The following is a 13,039-nucleotide window of genomic DNA, read 5'->3' on the forward strand; positions in this document are numbered from 1 at the left end:
CTTCTGTAGCCTTATGCAGTACTTACCAGCCTTATCCAAGTTCATGGATACTGTGAATGTGGCAGTGACATTCTAGGTCTGTGTGGAACTTCAGCTGTGAAAAAACTAAGGCTGTTGATTCATGATGTGGGATGGCCAGTTTTTGTTTGCCCCCTCCATCTTTTGGAGGCATGACAGCAAGAATTCACCTGCTTGTAAAATAACAATAGAACCACTGCAACATATACTCCTGCATGTATCACAGAAGTAATTCTTCCGTGTCTTCCCACCACTCCCTTTTGTTTGTGTGTGTGTGTGTGTGACATTTCTGTGGCACAAGGAAGAAGCCAGTGTGGTGGCAGAAAGGGTAACTGGGCTTAGGGTATATGCAGTGCTTAAACAGTCATTGTTGATGAAGAAATAGAGTGAACTGCAATGTTTTCTGCTAAAATTTCAGTATGTGAAAAGCTAGGCACACTTTCTTGGAGTTACATGTATCAGGCAGGAGGTGTTTAAATAGTAATAATCTAGACTATAATTTGAGCTGTTAGGTAATTTGCAGAGGTTCTCTAAAATTCTCGTTGGAGAACAAGTGAAAAGCAAATACTTGAAATACTTTGACCAGGGGTTGGTTAGTTGTTGGGTGTTCTGTGGGTTTTCGTTGCGTGAGGTTTTTTGTTTGGTTTTTTGTTTGTTTTTTTTTTTTGGCATAATCCCACCATTCTTTTTAATTAATGAACCTAATCCAATTCCATGTGAGATATGAGGAAAAAATGGACTTGTACATTTATGGATTTATGTGCACTTTTAGTTCTGTATTTTGTCGATTTGCTAAGATCCTACAGAATTTCAGTTGTGTTTTAGAAATACTGTCCTGAGTTTCTGAAAAAATTCACATATTTAAGGGTTTTGCAAAGACGGGTAACTATCAATAATTTCACTTTTGCAGGTTTGAGAAGAGCTTTTTTTGAATGACCTTAGCTTTCAGAATTGTTCAATGACCAGTTGAAATTTAAGTTAATCCTTGAAATTTCAATAGTTAGATTTTTTTTTTTTTTCCTAGCAATAGATGTCAGTGGAGGATAGTCTTTGTAATGTCTGTCTCTACTGTTACTATTGGAAACCTTCACTTTCCATTAGATCTTCCTTGGTTTAGCTGTGTGGTTATACCTGAGACCCAGGGCTGAAGTAAGCACTATGTGGATCTAGTAGAATAGAAGTTTACAATTTTTAGGTATCTTACTAGTTTGTATTTACATCTACTTTTTTTCTTCATTTTGCAGTGTTGTTTGCTGCTGGACCCTCCCTGCCCCCCACACCCCTGCAGGATGATATGAGACTTGAAAGAAGACGATGCATACAGGTGATCTTATTTTCAAGGGCTTTTAGAAGGGAAAATCTTCTGTGTTCTTGATCTGATTTCTGTTTCTATTCCGTTCTCTGTAGCCCCAGAATGATGTCATTCTAACCTTAGTATAATATTTAAGAATCTGTGGAATTCTGAAATCTTTCTTTGCCCTTTGAAGCTCTTTTGCAACTGTCCAGGAAGAAAACAGTTTCCCTGAATGGAAATATTGTTTTCAAAGCTTTACACAAAAAAAAAAAAAGGGTTTGCTTTTAAAGATGCTAACTAAATGTACTGCTTTTAGTCTTGTCTTTTTTGTTATTACGCCGTTTAGTGCCCTTCACTTGCCAGCAGATATAGGGCACCTGTTTGGTGACATAGTATTTCAATCATTCATTAACTTTCTTTTAAAGAAATGTTGTGGATCCATCTGAAAAAGCATAACAAATAAATAGCTAAGAGTTCGTTATGCCTTATCACATACTTATGTGCAGTTACTGTAAGATTTCTCAAGAACTGAGGACAGGATCTTTGAACATCTTTGAAAGTCACTGGCCATTCTTAAAATTGATGTTTAAGGAAGTTCTTCCATTTTTTGCTAATCAAAATACTGTAAGTGCCAAGTGTATTTGCAGATTAAATAGCTTATTTTTAGTGATACTCTTTTGCTGGAAATATGGTTAATATTTTGACATGAAAAATCATGATCAGCAGAAGTAGAATAAAATTTAGGTTGTACAGGAGGATTAGTGTAGTTCTTCATACTTAAATGCCCTTATGTAGGCAATGAATAGTTCTGTGACTTACCTTTTGAGGCCTATAACAGTGAAATACCCATAAGACAGATCTTTCGTATACTTGTTCAGCTTTGAAACCCGTGAATCCTTGGGGCTGGAAAAAAGCTAGATAGATTTATGTATGCATGCAGATCATCTTCTGATTGACAGTTTTCAGTTGCATCAGCTGTTCATGCATAAACAGCTTTAGAGGGTATGTTTACATGGAGCATGTTGGATTAAGACCAAGATGCTGTAAGTGGATATTTCATTCTGTGAAAACTAAACATTCATTCGTTTCAGTTGAATGTTTGTAAATTGTAGGTTGATAGGTCAAGTAAAACTGGGCCTGAAGAGTTCTAAAATTAGGTGAGACAAAGAAGAGGAGAAAGAAAAGAAGTATTCTGAAGGGATATTTAATTTGTTTTAAAAATATAAATCTAGAGTAATAGCATTTAAAGTCTCAAAATTGAATCTTTTGGTGTCCCATGAAATTTGTGGAGCTGTGTCTAGTCATTGCAATTGATGACATTGTAGGTCATTTGCTTGTTGTGGTGTAGATTAAAATACAGCCCAACTTAAATACTGAGAAAACGGTTTGAAAGCTTTGAAAATATTCATCCCACAATTGAAAGGAGAGATAATATTATGAAATAGTACCTTATGTATCTTACACTGTTTGAGAGAATTAAGTTTTCGTATTGTAATATGTTAATCTGATTTGAAACTTAAGCACTTTCAGTTTTGGTCAGGATTTCTGATGATGGTGAGTTTGTAGAATTATGAGCTTAGAAAGTAGAAATGTATGCAAGATTTTGAATTTTAAGGAAAAATTCTATCTCCTGTAGCCCACATTCTTTTATTTAGAAGCCCCATGATAAATGCAGAGTGAAAAACAGTGGTACCTTGACAAAGACTTTCAGGCTTCTGATGTGTCATATAAGTTGGAAGTTAGGCAAGTAAGATTTTTTTGCAGTTTTCTGTTTATTAGGAGAGCCAATATTAGTATGCTGAGGTTCTGAGAATAAACACAATTTGCATGCCTTAAAATGAAAAAATGTACTGTAATTATTTTGTAATGCAGTAACAGCAAGAGTCATATGATGACTCTGCTGATATCTTTCTCAAGTTCAAAGTAGCTGGTGAGAGCTCAGGCCAGAAATTGAAAGGTTTTGTGGTTATTGAGAACAGTTCTTTTGCATTTTCAACAAGGCTTGACTTCTGAGGGTGACTGATCTGTGTGACTGATCAGAGATGCCTGATAATATCTAAGCTACCTTTGGCTAAAGGATGAAAGCTTCTATAGGGTAAATACATTCTTTGTTATAATGGGCATCACTTAAATTCTCTGGAAACTGACCTACTCCAAAACCCTAAAATTAACCACAACATAACTGGGGGAAACAGTCCTCTTGAGGAAGAGGATTTTTTCGCTTTTTCGATCTTAGAATACTTGAATTTTAGATCACCGCTTAAGCTGAAAACACGGAAATATATTAAGGTCCACTGCTTTTAAAAAAAAAGTGAAAATATGAAGAAATGGTGATATTGAATCTTATTTTCCAGTATGACTAACCAGGAAAACAAATTTGCAGCATATCTGACTTCTCTTTTTGCCCTGTTCTTAGCACCTGTGGTATCTAGGACACATACAGGGAGGGGCACTTTAAAATACTATTTGGAGGACTGAAAGATTTTCAATAATTGTTTTTTGTCAATGTTGTTAACTTATAGATTTTATAGGATCTATACTGCTTTTCTGTGAAACACTGTAAAAAGCAAAGCTGGGTGTTCAGCTCATTGTAGGAAGAGCTAAATTTATGTTTCAGGCATGCTTGTGCATTACAAATGCGTGTTACGGTAACAAAGTTAATGCCTTAGAATGTGGTTTGTGATTAAAAAAAAAATATTTTCAGAATGTGAATTTTTCTTTTTTACTTCTTTGTACTTTGAAAGTCAGTCTCTGGGACATTTTCTTAAAGGAAGGAACCATAAGTGTCAATGCTATTACTACCATTATGGTTGTAGTTATTACGCTGATAATCATACTAGCAAGTGTTTACTTTCTATGGTTTAGTAGCATCAAATTTCAGACTGCGCTATGTACTTACAAGCAAGGATTCATCTTGTGTTTGAAAGTTCATGTTTTCAAAGTGGTTGCTACATCTTGTCCTGCAGCTTTTAAGCAGGGTATAACTGTGTGGTTGGTTGTTACTTTTTTCCCTCCTCTTTGTGGAGGCTACTTTTATAAAAATGGCTTGGTTTTTTAACAAAGAACTTTCTGGTTTTGGCTTTGATTTTTCTAGTTAGCTGCAGCCTAGGAATACGTAACTAAAAATAATTAGTTGCCTGGTCTTTAAGCTTTTGAAGAGCTTAAAGCTTCTTGTCTTTTCTTAACCTTTGTAAGAAAAGGACTCATATCTCAGTTGAGAGTATAAGGCACCAGTATAGATCTACTAAACTATGAGTTCCAGAAGGATCCATTCCTTAACACCACATGCTGATCCTCTCAGGGGAGATTAAGTGGTAACAGTTATTGTTGAACTACTGTTCTTCAAAGCAGAAGGGAATGAAATGAAAAAGAGGCTGCACGTCCTGAACTGCTTTTTGACAATGATGCATTTTATATTAAAATGCAACAGATATCTCTTCCTGATTTAGATGTCCTGCAAGGCCATTGAACAACATTGTTTGGGACATTTCTGCATACTAAGGGCAGCATGGAAACAGGGTAACTGTTACCAGTTATGTCCTAAATAGACATATATAATGTATTGTATAATGGAGTATTTTTCTCCAGTTCTTATGCCTGTATAAACTGATCCGGAGGTTCGATAAAGTGAAACCATTAAAAAGAAGGGGTGGTTATTTTATCTTTAATTATGTGGTAGAAGTTATCATGTATTAACTTTGTTTTTTTAACACATTCACATTTTCATGGGTAGATCTGAATGTAGAAAATGGATCAAAATAATAGTTCTATCAAATTATTCTCTTTGTCATGATAATACATCGGATGCACCAGAGATGTTGAGAATGAAGCAAGTGATATAAAATGTGAAAATGGTATATTTGAGTTTGATAAAACATGGGGAGTTAATCATATTGCTCTTAACTTTAAAAATACTAGGAAATAGCTGATGTTTGGGAAAGAATGAATAAAAAGCCATTCCAATACTACTCAATAAGAATAGTGCAAGAACAATGAAGTAGTAAATACTTGCATAGATACTTTCTCCGCCCCCCTCCCCTGTCTGCATTGCTTATTAAAATATTAAAAACGCAGAGTAAAGAGCTCTGGGAAGTTCTTGGATTGGCTTGAGTTTATAGTCTTGCAAATGTTCAGGTGTTAGTTTTATGTAAGAGTAGAATAAAAATTTAGAATTGGGCTATGTCTCTCACGTCTCCTATTCCTAATACTTTAGCTAGTGATTTCATTGAGTCTGTAGCTATTTTTAAGAATGTTTTTATATGTGTCAGTAGTAAAAAAAACAAACCAAAGCAAAAAAACCCCCCTGCTACTCTGCAGTCAGAAAAAACTGCGTCCGATATTGCTGCTCTGTATTTTGAAGTTCATCTGTATTACATTATACCAGATCTGCTGATATGCCTTTGAACTAGTTTGTTAAAAGCTCCTTTAAGTTTTACCAGGGAATTGCAGAAACTTACTGGGGCATCACCTTTCTGTCACCTACCTGTGTCTTCCTGTGGAAATGACGACTGAACTATTCATGGTTCCATTTAAGTAATTGCATACCTGGAGTGTCTTTTGTGAGGTGTATGTTGTTGGCATAAAACCAGAACCGGGTTGTACAGAAGCAAGGTTGGCTCGTGTGCTAATTAATTCTATACTGAAGCGTGGTATGGGCTGGTTCCGGTTTTGTTTCTGGTTGGTGACTTTCATTCCAATTAGACTGATTCTGTCTGTCAGTAACTTGTTCACATCCTTGACTGTATCATTATGGGCAGTTTTTGTTGGATATAGAGGTTCTTGGCTGAGCAGATAAACAGAAGTTTAACATAAACAGAAGATACCAAGAAAAAAATGTAAGAGACAGGGTTGCTCATTAGTAGTGGAAGTTTTAAATATAGATAGCTAATGAGCACTTTGCATGACTAAGAATGCTTTTAGGGTTAACTGCTGTTTTTACATCGATAACTCTCTTTGCGGGAGTTGTTTGTGCTGTCTTTCTGGCTGTTAGTTTTTTGTCAGCAGTTGTGAGAAAGCAGTCAGGAACGAGTTGAACACAGTTGCTTACTGAAGGGCAACAGTTATCATATTGAAAGTGGAAGTTCTGCTTTTCAGAGATGGAGTCATTGACCTCAATGAATGATAACCTTGAAGTCAAGAGACTAGATTAATGCTCTACTTTCTGTATTTGAGATCAAAAATGTGAAAACCTGGACAGCTAAAGTTAGATTCGTGCATCCATATTTAAAAAGAAATTGCCTATTTAAAAGAAAAGGAATTTTTTTTTCCCCTCGACCAAAATTGCTTAGTACCTGCGATATTGAGGATTTAAGTTTTCGGCCTCAGTCCTCATCTAAGAGGAAATAAATGACAAAAAACCTGTTCCAGGGTTTTGGCATGGAAGTCTAGCTACATTTCTTCTTCAGGAACAGACTGAAGCATCTAAACCAGAAAATCTTGAGAGTTCTATGTTTTTATTTAGCTTGCTTCCTCTTAAGAGAGAGCAACGCTCTTTCTTTTAAGAGAGAGCGCTGTGATTTCTTATAGAAAGCCCTGTTGGTAGTTGTCTTGGTTTTTTTCATGTCTTAAGTTTCATTTGTGTTTTGCAGTGAAAATAATTGAAATATTCTTTCTTGGGCTGTTCATAAGAGTGCTCAGTGGTGCTCACAGACGCATTGGGTGGCAGTAGTCAACAGCAGCTTGTTTCTTCAGGAGGGCAGGGAAGGGGGGGGCCGCTGCAGCCGAGTGTTGCTCTCCTTAGTTGGTGAAGTTGAGATGTTGTCAGCTCAGGGGACCATCAGGAGATAGGAGGATTGCACTTTCAAAAGCATTATGTTGCTGCATAATGCTTGAAATAAAAGTATCTTAAAGGTACACATCTGTAGTTTTAATAGTTTGGAAAAGTAATTTCTAGTCATTTGTATCCTGAGTTATGTGGTCCTCTTTTAAAAACTTTTTTTTGAGGTAACTTTCAATGAAGTACTAAGTGATGAGGGCATTTCTTTTTAATGAACAGTAGAGCTCCAGCAGTTATATTGCAAGGCTGAAATTTATTTCTGTTCCATATTTCTAAGAGCAAAGACTTACTTAGACTTGAGAAAATTTTGATTTTGAATAAAAAATTCAGATGAAGAATCACAATCTTAACTATTATAAAAAGTATTACACACCTTCAGTATTACTGGTCAGTCCACTGAGAATTCCTGAGGTCTACAATGAACATAACACTACAAATATAGAGTCTTTCTTATAGCCCTTAAGGTCATCAAATCAGCAGCTATAATGAAAAAGCCCCTGTTGTGTCAGAGTGTTCAGTGTGTGAATGAAAATTAAAGGTTCTCTTGGGTAACGCGGTAATAGGATGGCTAGACTGCATTTAGAACTGCTAATATAGTCTCGGCATTGTGCTATATCATGTTGACTTACTGGCTCTGGTGTTTGCTAGTGTGAGTGTTCATGTCTTATGCATTGTATTGTGTAGCAGACAGCTTTTTTTGTCCTGTTTCATGTGCCTTTAGTAGCAAATCGCATTCACAGAGTGATACTGTTTGCCTGGGTTGGGAGGTTTTTGACTGAAGCTGTGAGTGTGGATCAGCTTTGAAGTGAATCTTGGCCCTATGCTTCTTGGGGAAGGACTATCAGTTTCTGTCTCGAGCAACCTTCTTCCCTTGAACTCAACAGTGGACAACGCTAGTTCAAGAGCTTGCCCTTTACAGCTTTATAAGAATCGCTTCTGAATCCTTGTATACTTAAAGTACATCCTAGGGTGCAAATCTTTCATTGCACACAGCAATAGCTTTATTTGTATTTGCTACCTATGGAGACAGAATACCTGAAATTCATCAGTTTTGATCAGCCCTAACTAAACAAGCTTAATAGCGGCTTAACTTAAATATGCTAACATCTATTTTATATAGATCCATAAGCAGGGGAATAAATGTTTGTAGGAGGCATCCTATTTTATAAATCATGCATTCAGATGTAAATGACATCTCCTTCCATCCCTGAACAGTTAGATTCTTTTGGCGATAGGTATTAAGATACCGAGAGAGAGGCCATAGGATGGCTCTCTAAACGGCCAGGCCTGAGTACCTGATAGTTCTTGGTAGGAATTCTGTTGATAATACTTTATCAGGTAGGTGGGGTGCAAGAACCATGCAAATATTGTTCATAAATCTTGCTGAAATTGGACATTATGACTCCTTAAAAACTGTTATTTCTGTTTCTAGTCAGCCTACTGTTTCCCGTTTGGTTCAATTCATCCCTTGATATATGGGTTTTAGTATGTTTATATTAAAAGCTATTGCAGGCAGTGGTGACAACATGTTCTGTTAGCTTGATGCGTAACTGTTACGCCAAACCGGTATATTACCAGCTTATCAAAGCAACATAGGATACACTAAGACCTGATGATGGATTTTTTTGGCTAGTCCTATGTAGGGGAGAAAGCATTCCCCTCAATAGGTTTTATGATAGTTTCCATGTCTTTAATTTGCAATCAACTATCCGTGCTTATTAGCTTGGATATTTCCATAAGACAACTTAAGGACATATTTGTCAGCTGTTTTGTGTCACTAGGTGCAGTTCAGACATAATCTAAGGGGGTCTAGTAAAAACCTGTGCTAAGCAACATACTGAAGCTTGGAAAATACTGTAAAACAGACTGTGGTAGTTCTCAGATTTTCATCTTGATGCTATTCTCAAAAATACATATTTGTTGGTAAGCCGTTATGGACAATGATTAGATTAGAGAGCAAGAAACAATCGTTTGTTTTTATGAGTGGTAGTGAGACATCAAATTTACAGTTTCGACCTTTCAGTTATCCTGGCAATAGAGTTAGTGGGTAATATGCAGCACAACGTGTATTGATCAGCCAAAGTGATATTCTGAAGCCTTGTTTCTGAGGCCCATCACTTCATTGATATTTACATCTAACTCCTGTTGATGTTTTGCTGTCTTAATTACCTAAAATATCTTTGAATATCTAGATTTTAGTATATTGCAGATCAGGATAGCTGTTGAACATATTTGCTATAAAGGTGGAACAGGTGACAGCTGTTTTGTTCCAGACATAGAAGAGAGACTTGTTCCTGATTTCCTCCTCGCCCATGGAAAACTATTGGTGCCTGTGTTTTCCTAACAAATTGGTTATTAAAGGTCCATTAAAAAGCTGAGGATACAAGCATAATACCAAGTTCTGCATGTTCTGGTTAGTTCTGGTTCTTCTAACTGGTTTCCTTTTTTTGAGTACTCCTGACTTCTATTTCATTATCTTACTGAATCCACTTTACACGTGAACAGAGAATCCAACCTAAAGTTTGGTACACCACCCAACACTGGTATTTTGTCTCACAGTATCTTTCCGAACATCACAGAGAATCTTCATATTTGTGCATCTTGCCTACTTGAGGTTATTATTTTGGGGTGAACTTGCCTTAAACCAGGACATTGTGCTACCTCTGAAATGTAATGTAGAAGGATCGATAGACATGCTGTGCCAGGAAATGAAGTAGAAGGATCATGTTTGCAAAGGTGGGTGAAGCTGATTTCACTCTTACCTGGTTTGTAGATACAAGTGATTTCTACTCAGTTATTCAGGCAGTAAGGCATTTGAATAGAGAAGCGGCATTGTAGTACTGTGATTGTAGTCCATAGTTCCTCAGGGCTGTCTCACCATTCCAGAGGAACAAATAACCATTCCTGGCAATACGTGAGGGTCCTTGTACAGACAGCAGTGATTATAGAAGCCCAAGAAGTGGGATGAATATAACCATATTTTGATGGATTCTTTTTTAAATGCTAGCTTATCTGTAGTAGGACTTTCATCCATCCTCAGGCTCCTCCAAAGTCACTGAATATGCTTAGATGGCTTGAACTGAGACTGCAAGTTTCTGTATATTAGTAAAAGTATATATGATTTCACCTGTCATATTAATATGAGTTCTGACTTGTTAGTAATGTCTCTCAGAAGTAGATCAGATCCTTCTCTGTGAGTCGGATTGAATATAAAACTGTTAAGTGGTATCTTTATGTAGGTATGGAATATTGGCTTACATGTATTAGATCAGCTTATTAAAAAAGAAAAGAAAAGACAAAACTTGGTAAACGTATTTGTTTACCTTCCAGTAATACAGAGGCTTTGTTCTAGCTTGGAATGAAGGAGTGAGTTTGCCCTTTGAAATACTTCACTTAACTAAAGTTTATCAAAATACCGGTGAAAACAACGGATGTCCATTGTACTTTCATTTACAGCTTTGTTTTAGGTAATGTTCCATATTTTTATGTTAAGGTGATGCTTTAAGTAGACTATGTGTTAACTCCTTAAAGATTGTAAAAAAAAAGCAGTAATTATCAATTGATTTACACATGCTTCTCAATAGTAAGTTATACCTTTCTAAAACTTTCTGCTCTAAAATTAAGTAATCATTTTAGAGTGCTGAGTAATTCTTGGAGACTTACCTGAGTAAAATGATGTATCCATAGCATATAGTTTAAGTGTATTTCTGGTGCTTGGTTTCAGAAGGTGGTCTCTCACTCTCACTACAAAAGCTAGTGTTTCTTCTAAGCTAAGTGTTCACATCTCTGGAGTGTTCTCTGAAATGAAATTCAGTTTTTCAAAACTGGTGTGTTGAGATGTTGAAGGAAAACTTTGATTAAGATGATTCTGGTAAATAAATAACAGTAAAAATATAAGGTAGTCTTGTGTACTTTAATTTAGACTAGTTTGCATAGATCTTTGCATGTATGTGTTTTGTACTTGGTGATCCTCAGTATCAACTAATTGTTTGTGTCCTTTGATTTTGTTGTGCAGTCATCTGATGAGAGCACTAGCTTCTTTTAAACTGAGCACCTTGCAAAGAAACAGATTTACCAGGCCAAAATCTTCAAGGAATCAGTGCAGTTTTTAGATGATAGCTTTTAACATGTCTTCCTTCTTCTTTCTTTGCACCCCAGTATTTTACAAAAAAACGTGTTCACAATTGAACCATTTCTGTTTGTTTTGCCATTTTTACTGTTTGGAAGGAGATTTTCTGAAGGCAGTTAGAAAACACTATTTGTAAAGTATGCCAAAAGAGAGCTGCAAGAGCAGATGTAGTCAGAAGAGATTTAAGAGTAAAATTTCACAGACAAAAAGGCCCACTTCTCTGTTAGTAAATTGAATGTTCCCAGCCACTGAAGCTGATCACATGGAACAGCACACATCTGTGCTAGTTAACTGTCCTAGCCTGTAAAACTGGGTGGCTGCCTGAAAGCTGCCTATTGGGAAGGATTCCTGGAACATGCTGACTGCCACACATTCCCAGGAGTTACTGCGGAAGAGTGCTAGTTGGAATGGATGCTATGAATGCTCTAACGTTTTACTAACGCAGTGGATCATAGTCCTGTGTTTGGGAACCTTCCTCGGCTCAGCTGAATCTGTTAGTATAGATGTACACGGCTTCTAGTTCCACGCTTACTGAAGTATTAACTCCCCTGTTGTCTACTAGACCTTGAAGGAGGACTGGTAGAATCCTTTTTCCTTTCCCTTTGGACTTACTGTTGTCTCAGAAGAAGGTTAGTTTTTTTTTTTCTTCCTGGTCAAAACAAAGACAACACTGTTGTTTGTTTTACCTTTTATTACATATACATTACATATATATATGTATATATGTGTGTGTATATATATATATAACTTCTCTTTTGTTGACCTGGAGCTGCAGGAATATTTCTTTGCTTCCTTCTCACTTAAAAAGCCCAAGAGAATTTTGTGTTGCTTTCCTGTAGTATTTCTTCGAAAGTTCTCTTTTCTTCCATCTTCTGACAAATTGTATCTGTAAAATTGTTCTTATCCTCTGGTTTAGGCTGAGTTTATGGACTTTATGGGTCTTCATGACTTCTCTTGTGAAGAAAAGAGATTTTCCTCAGAAAAAGAGGCTGTTTCACACCCAAATCAATTGGTCAATTTTCAAACGAGGATTCTGCAACTTCGGTTTAGAATGCTGTGTTCAGCTTTGTATTCCTACAAAGATACTGGTAGCAAAAGGCCTCAGGCAACAACTGTTTGAATCTTGAGAAAGGCAAAAATTAGTTGTTGTGTTTTTTGTTTGTTTGGTGTTTTCCTCTATGTCTGGAGGCATGTGGAGCTCCAGGGGAAGGGAAGGCAAGAAGCGAAACTTCATTTTTTCTTGGGAGAAATCCAGACTCTATAGGCTGCCATCCAAATGCAAAAATTCTGACACACTCTGTTCAGAAAAAGTGCCACCAAAACGTAGCTAGCTGAATACTCCACTTTTTCAATAGAAGGCAGTTTCCTTAAATAGAATTTGGGAGCTAACTTCGTCTAGAGCAATGATTTGGGTTAAAAGCACTGCCAGATCTATAATGACATCTTTTTACTTGAAGTCTTTCACTCTGGCTATAGGTATTCAACTTGGATACGTGTAAACAGTCAATATATATTAAGAAAGCTCAGGAATAACTTGTGTCCTATAACTCCGTGATCTATAACATACATAATATGAATGAAAAATCTACTTCACCATTTTCTCAGGGGAGGAGGGGAAGGAGTTGGTAGAGAAGATAATGGAATTCTTGCATTGCACATGATTTACAACTTCGTTATAGTTTGAGTATTTTAATACACTATTTTATTTTTTTACTTTGTATCACTTTTTTTCCCCCCCATAAAAATCTTGAGTTTATTAGCAGCGTGTTTTTGGCATCAAAAATCCACATTATCCTCGATAACAGATTAGCAGTAGCTTCGT

At 36.4% G+C, this 13,039-nt stretch overlaps 1 protein-coding gene across 1 annotated transcript in view; it reads left to right on the forward strand.

Annotated features, from left to right (window-relative positions):
• Positions 1-13,039, forward strand: part of DYRK1A (dual specificity tyrosine phosphorylation regulated kinase 1A) — an 87,329-nt gene that overhangs the window by 28,220 nt on the left and 46,070 nt on the right. The window contains exon 2 of the mRNA XM_074602087.1: positions 1,263-1,342. Coding sequence (XP_074458188.1) covers positions 1,333-1,342 — 10 coding nt within the window. The 5' untranslated portion in view covers positions 1,263-1,332. The remainder of the gene's footprint in view (positions 1-1,262; positions 1,343-13,039) is intronic.

The sequence above is a fragment of the Larus michahellis genome, chromosome 1, assembly GCF_964199755.1.
Source record: "Larus michahellis chromosome 1, bLarMic1.1, whole genome shotgun sequence".
Classification (NCBI taxonomy): Eukaryota; Metazoa; Chordata; class Aves; order Charadriiformes; family Laridae; genus Larus; species Larus michahellis.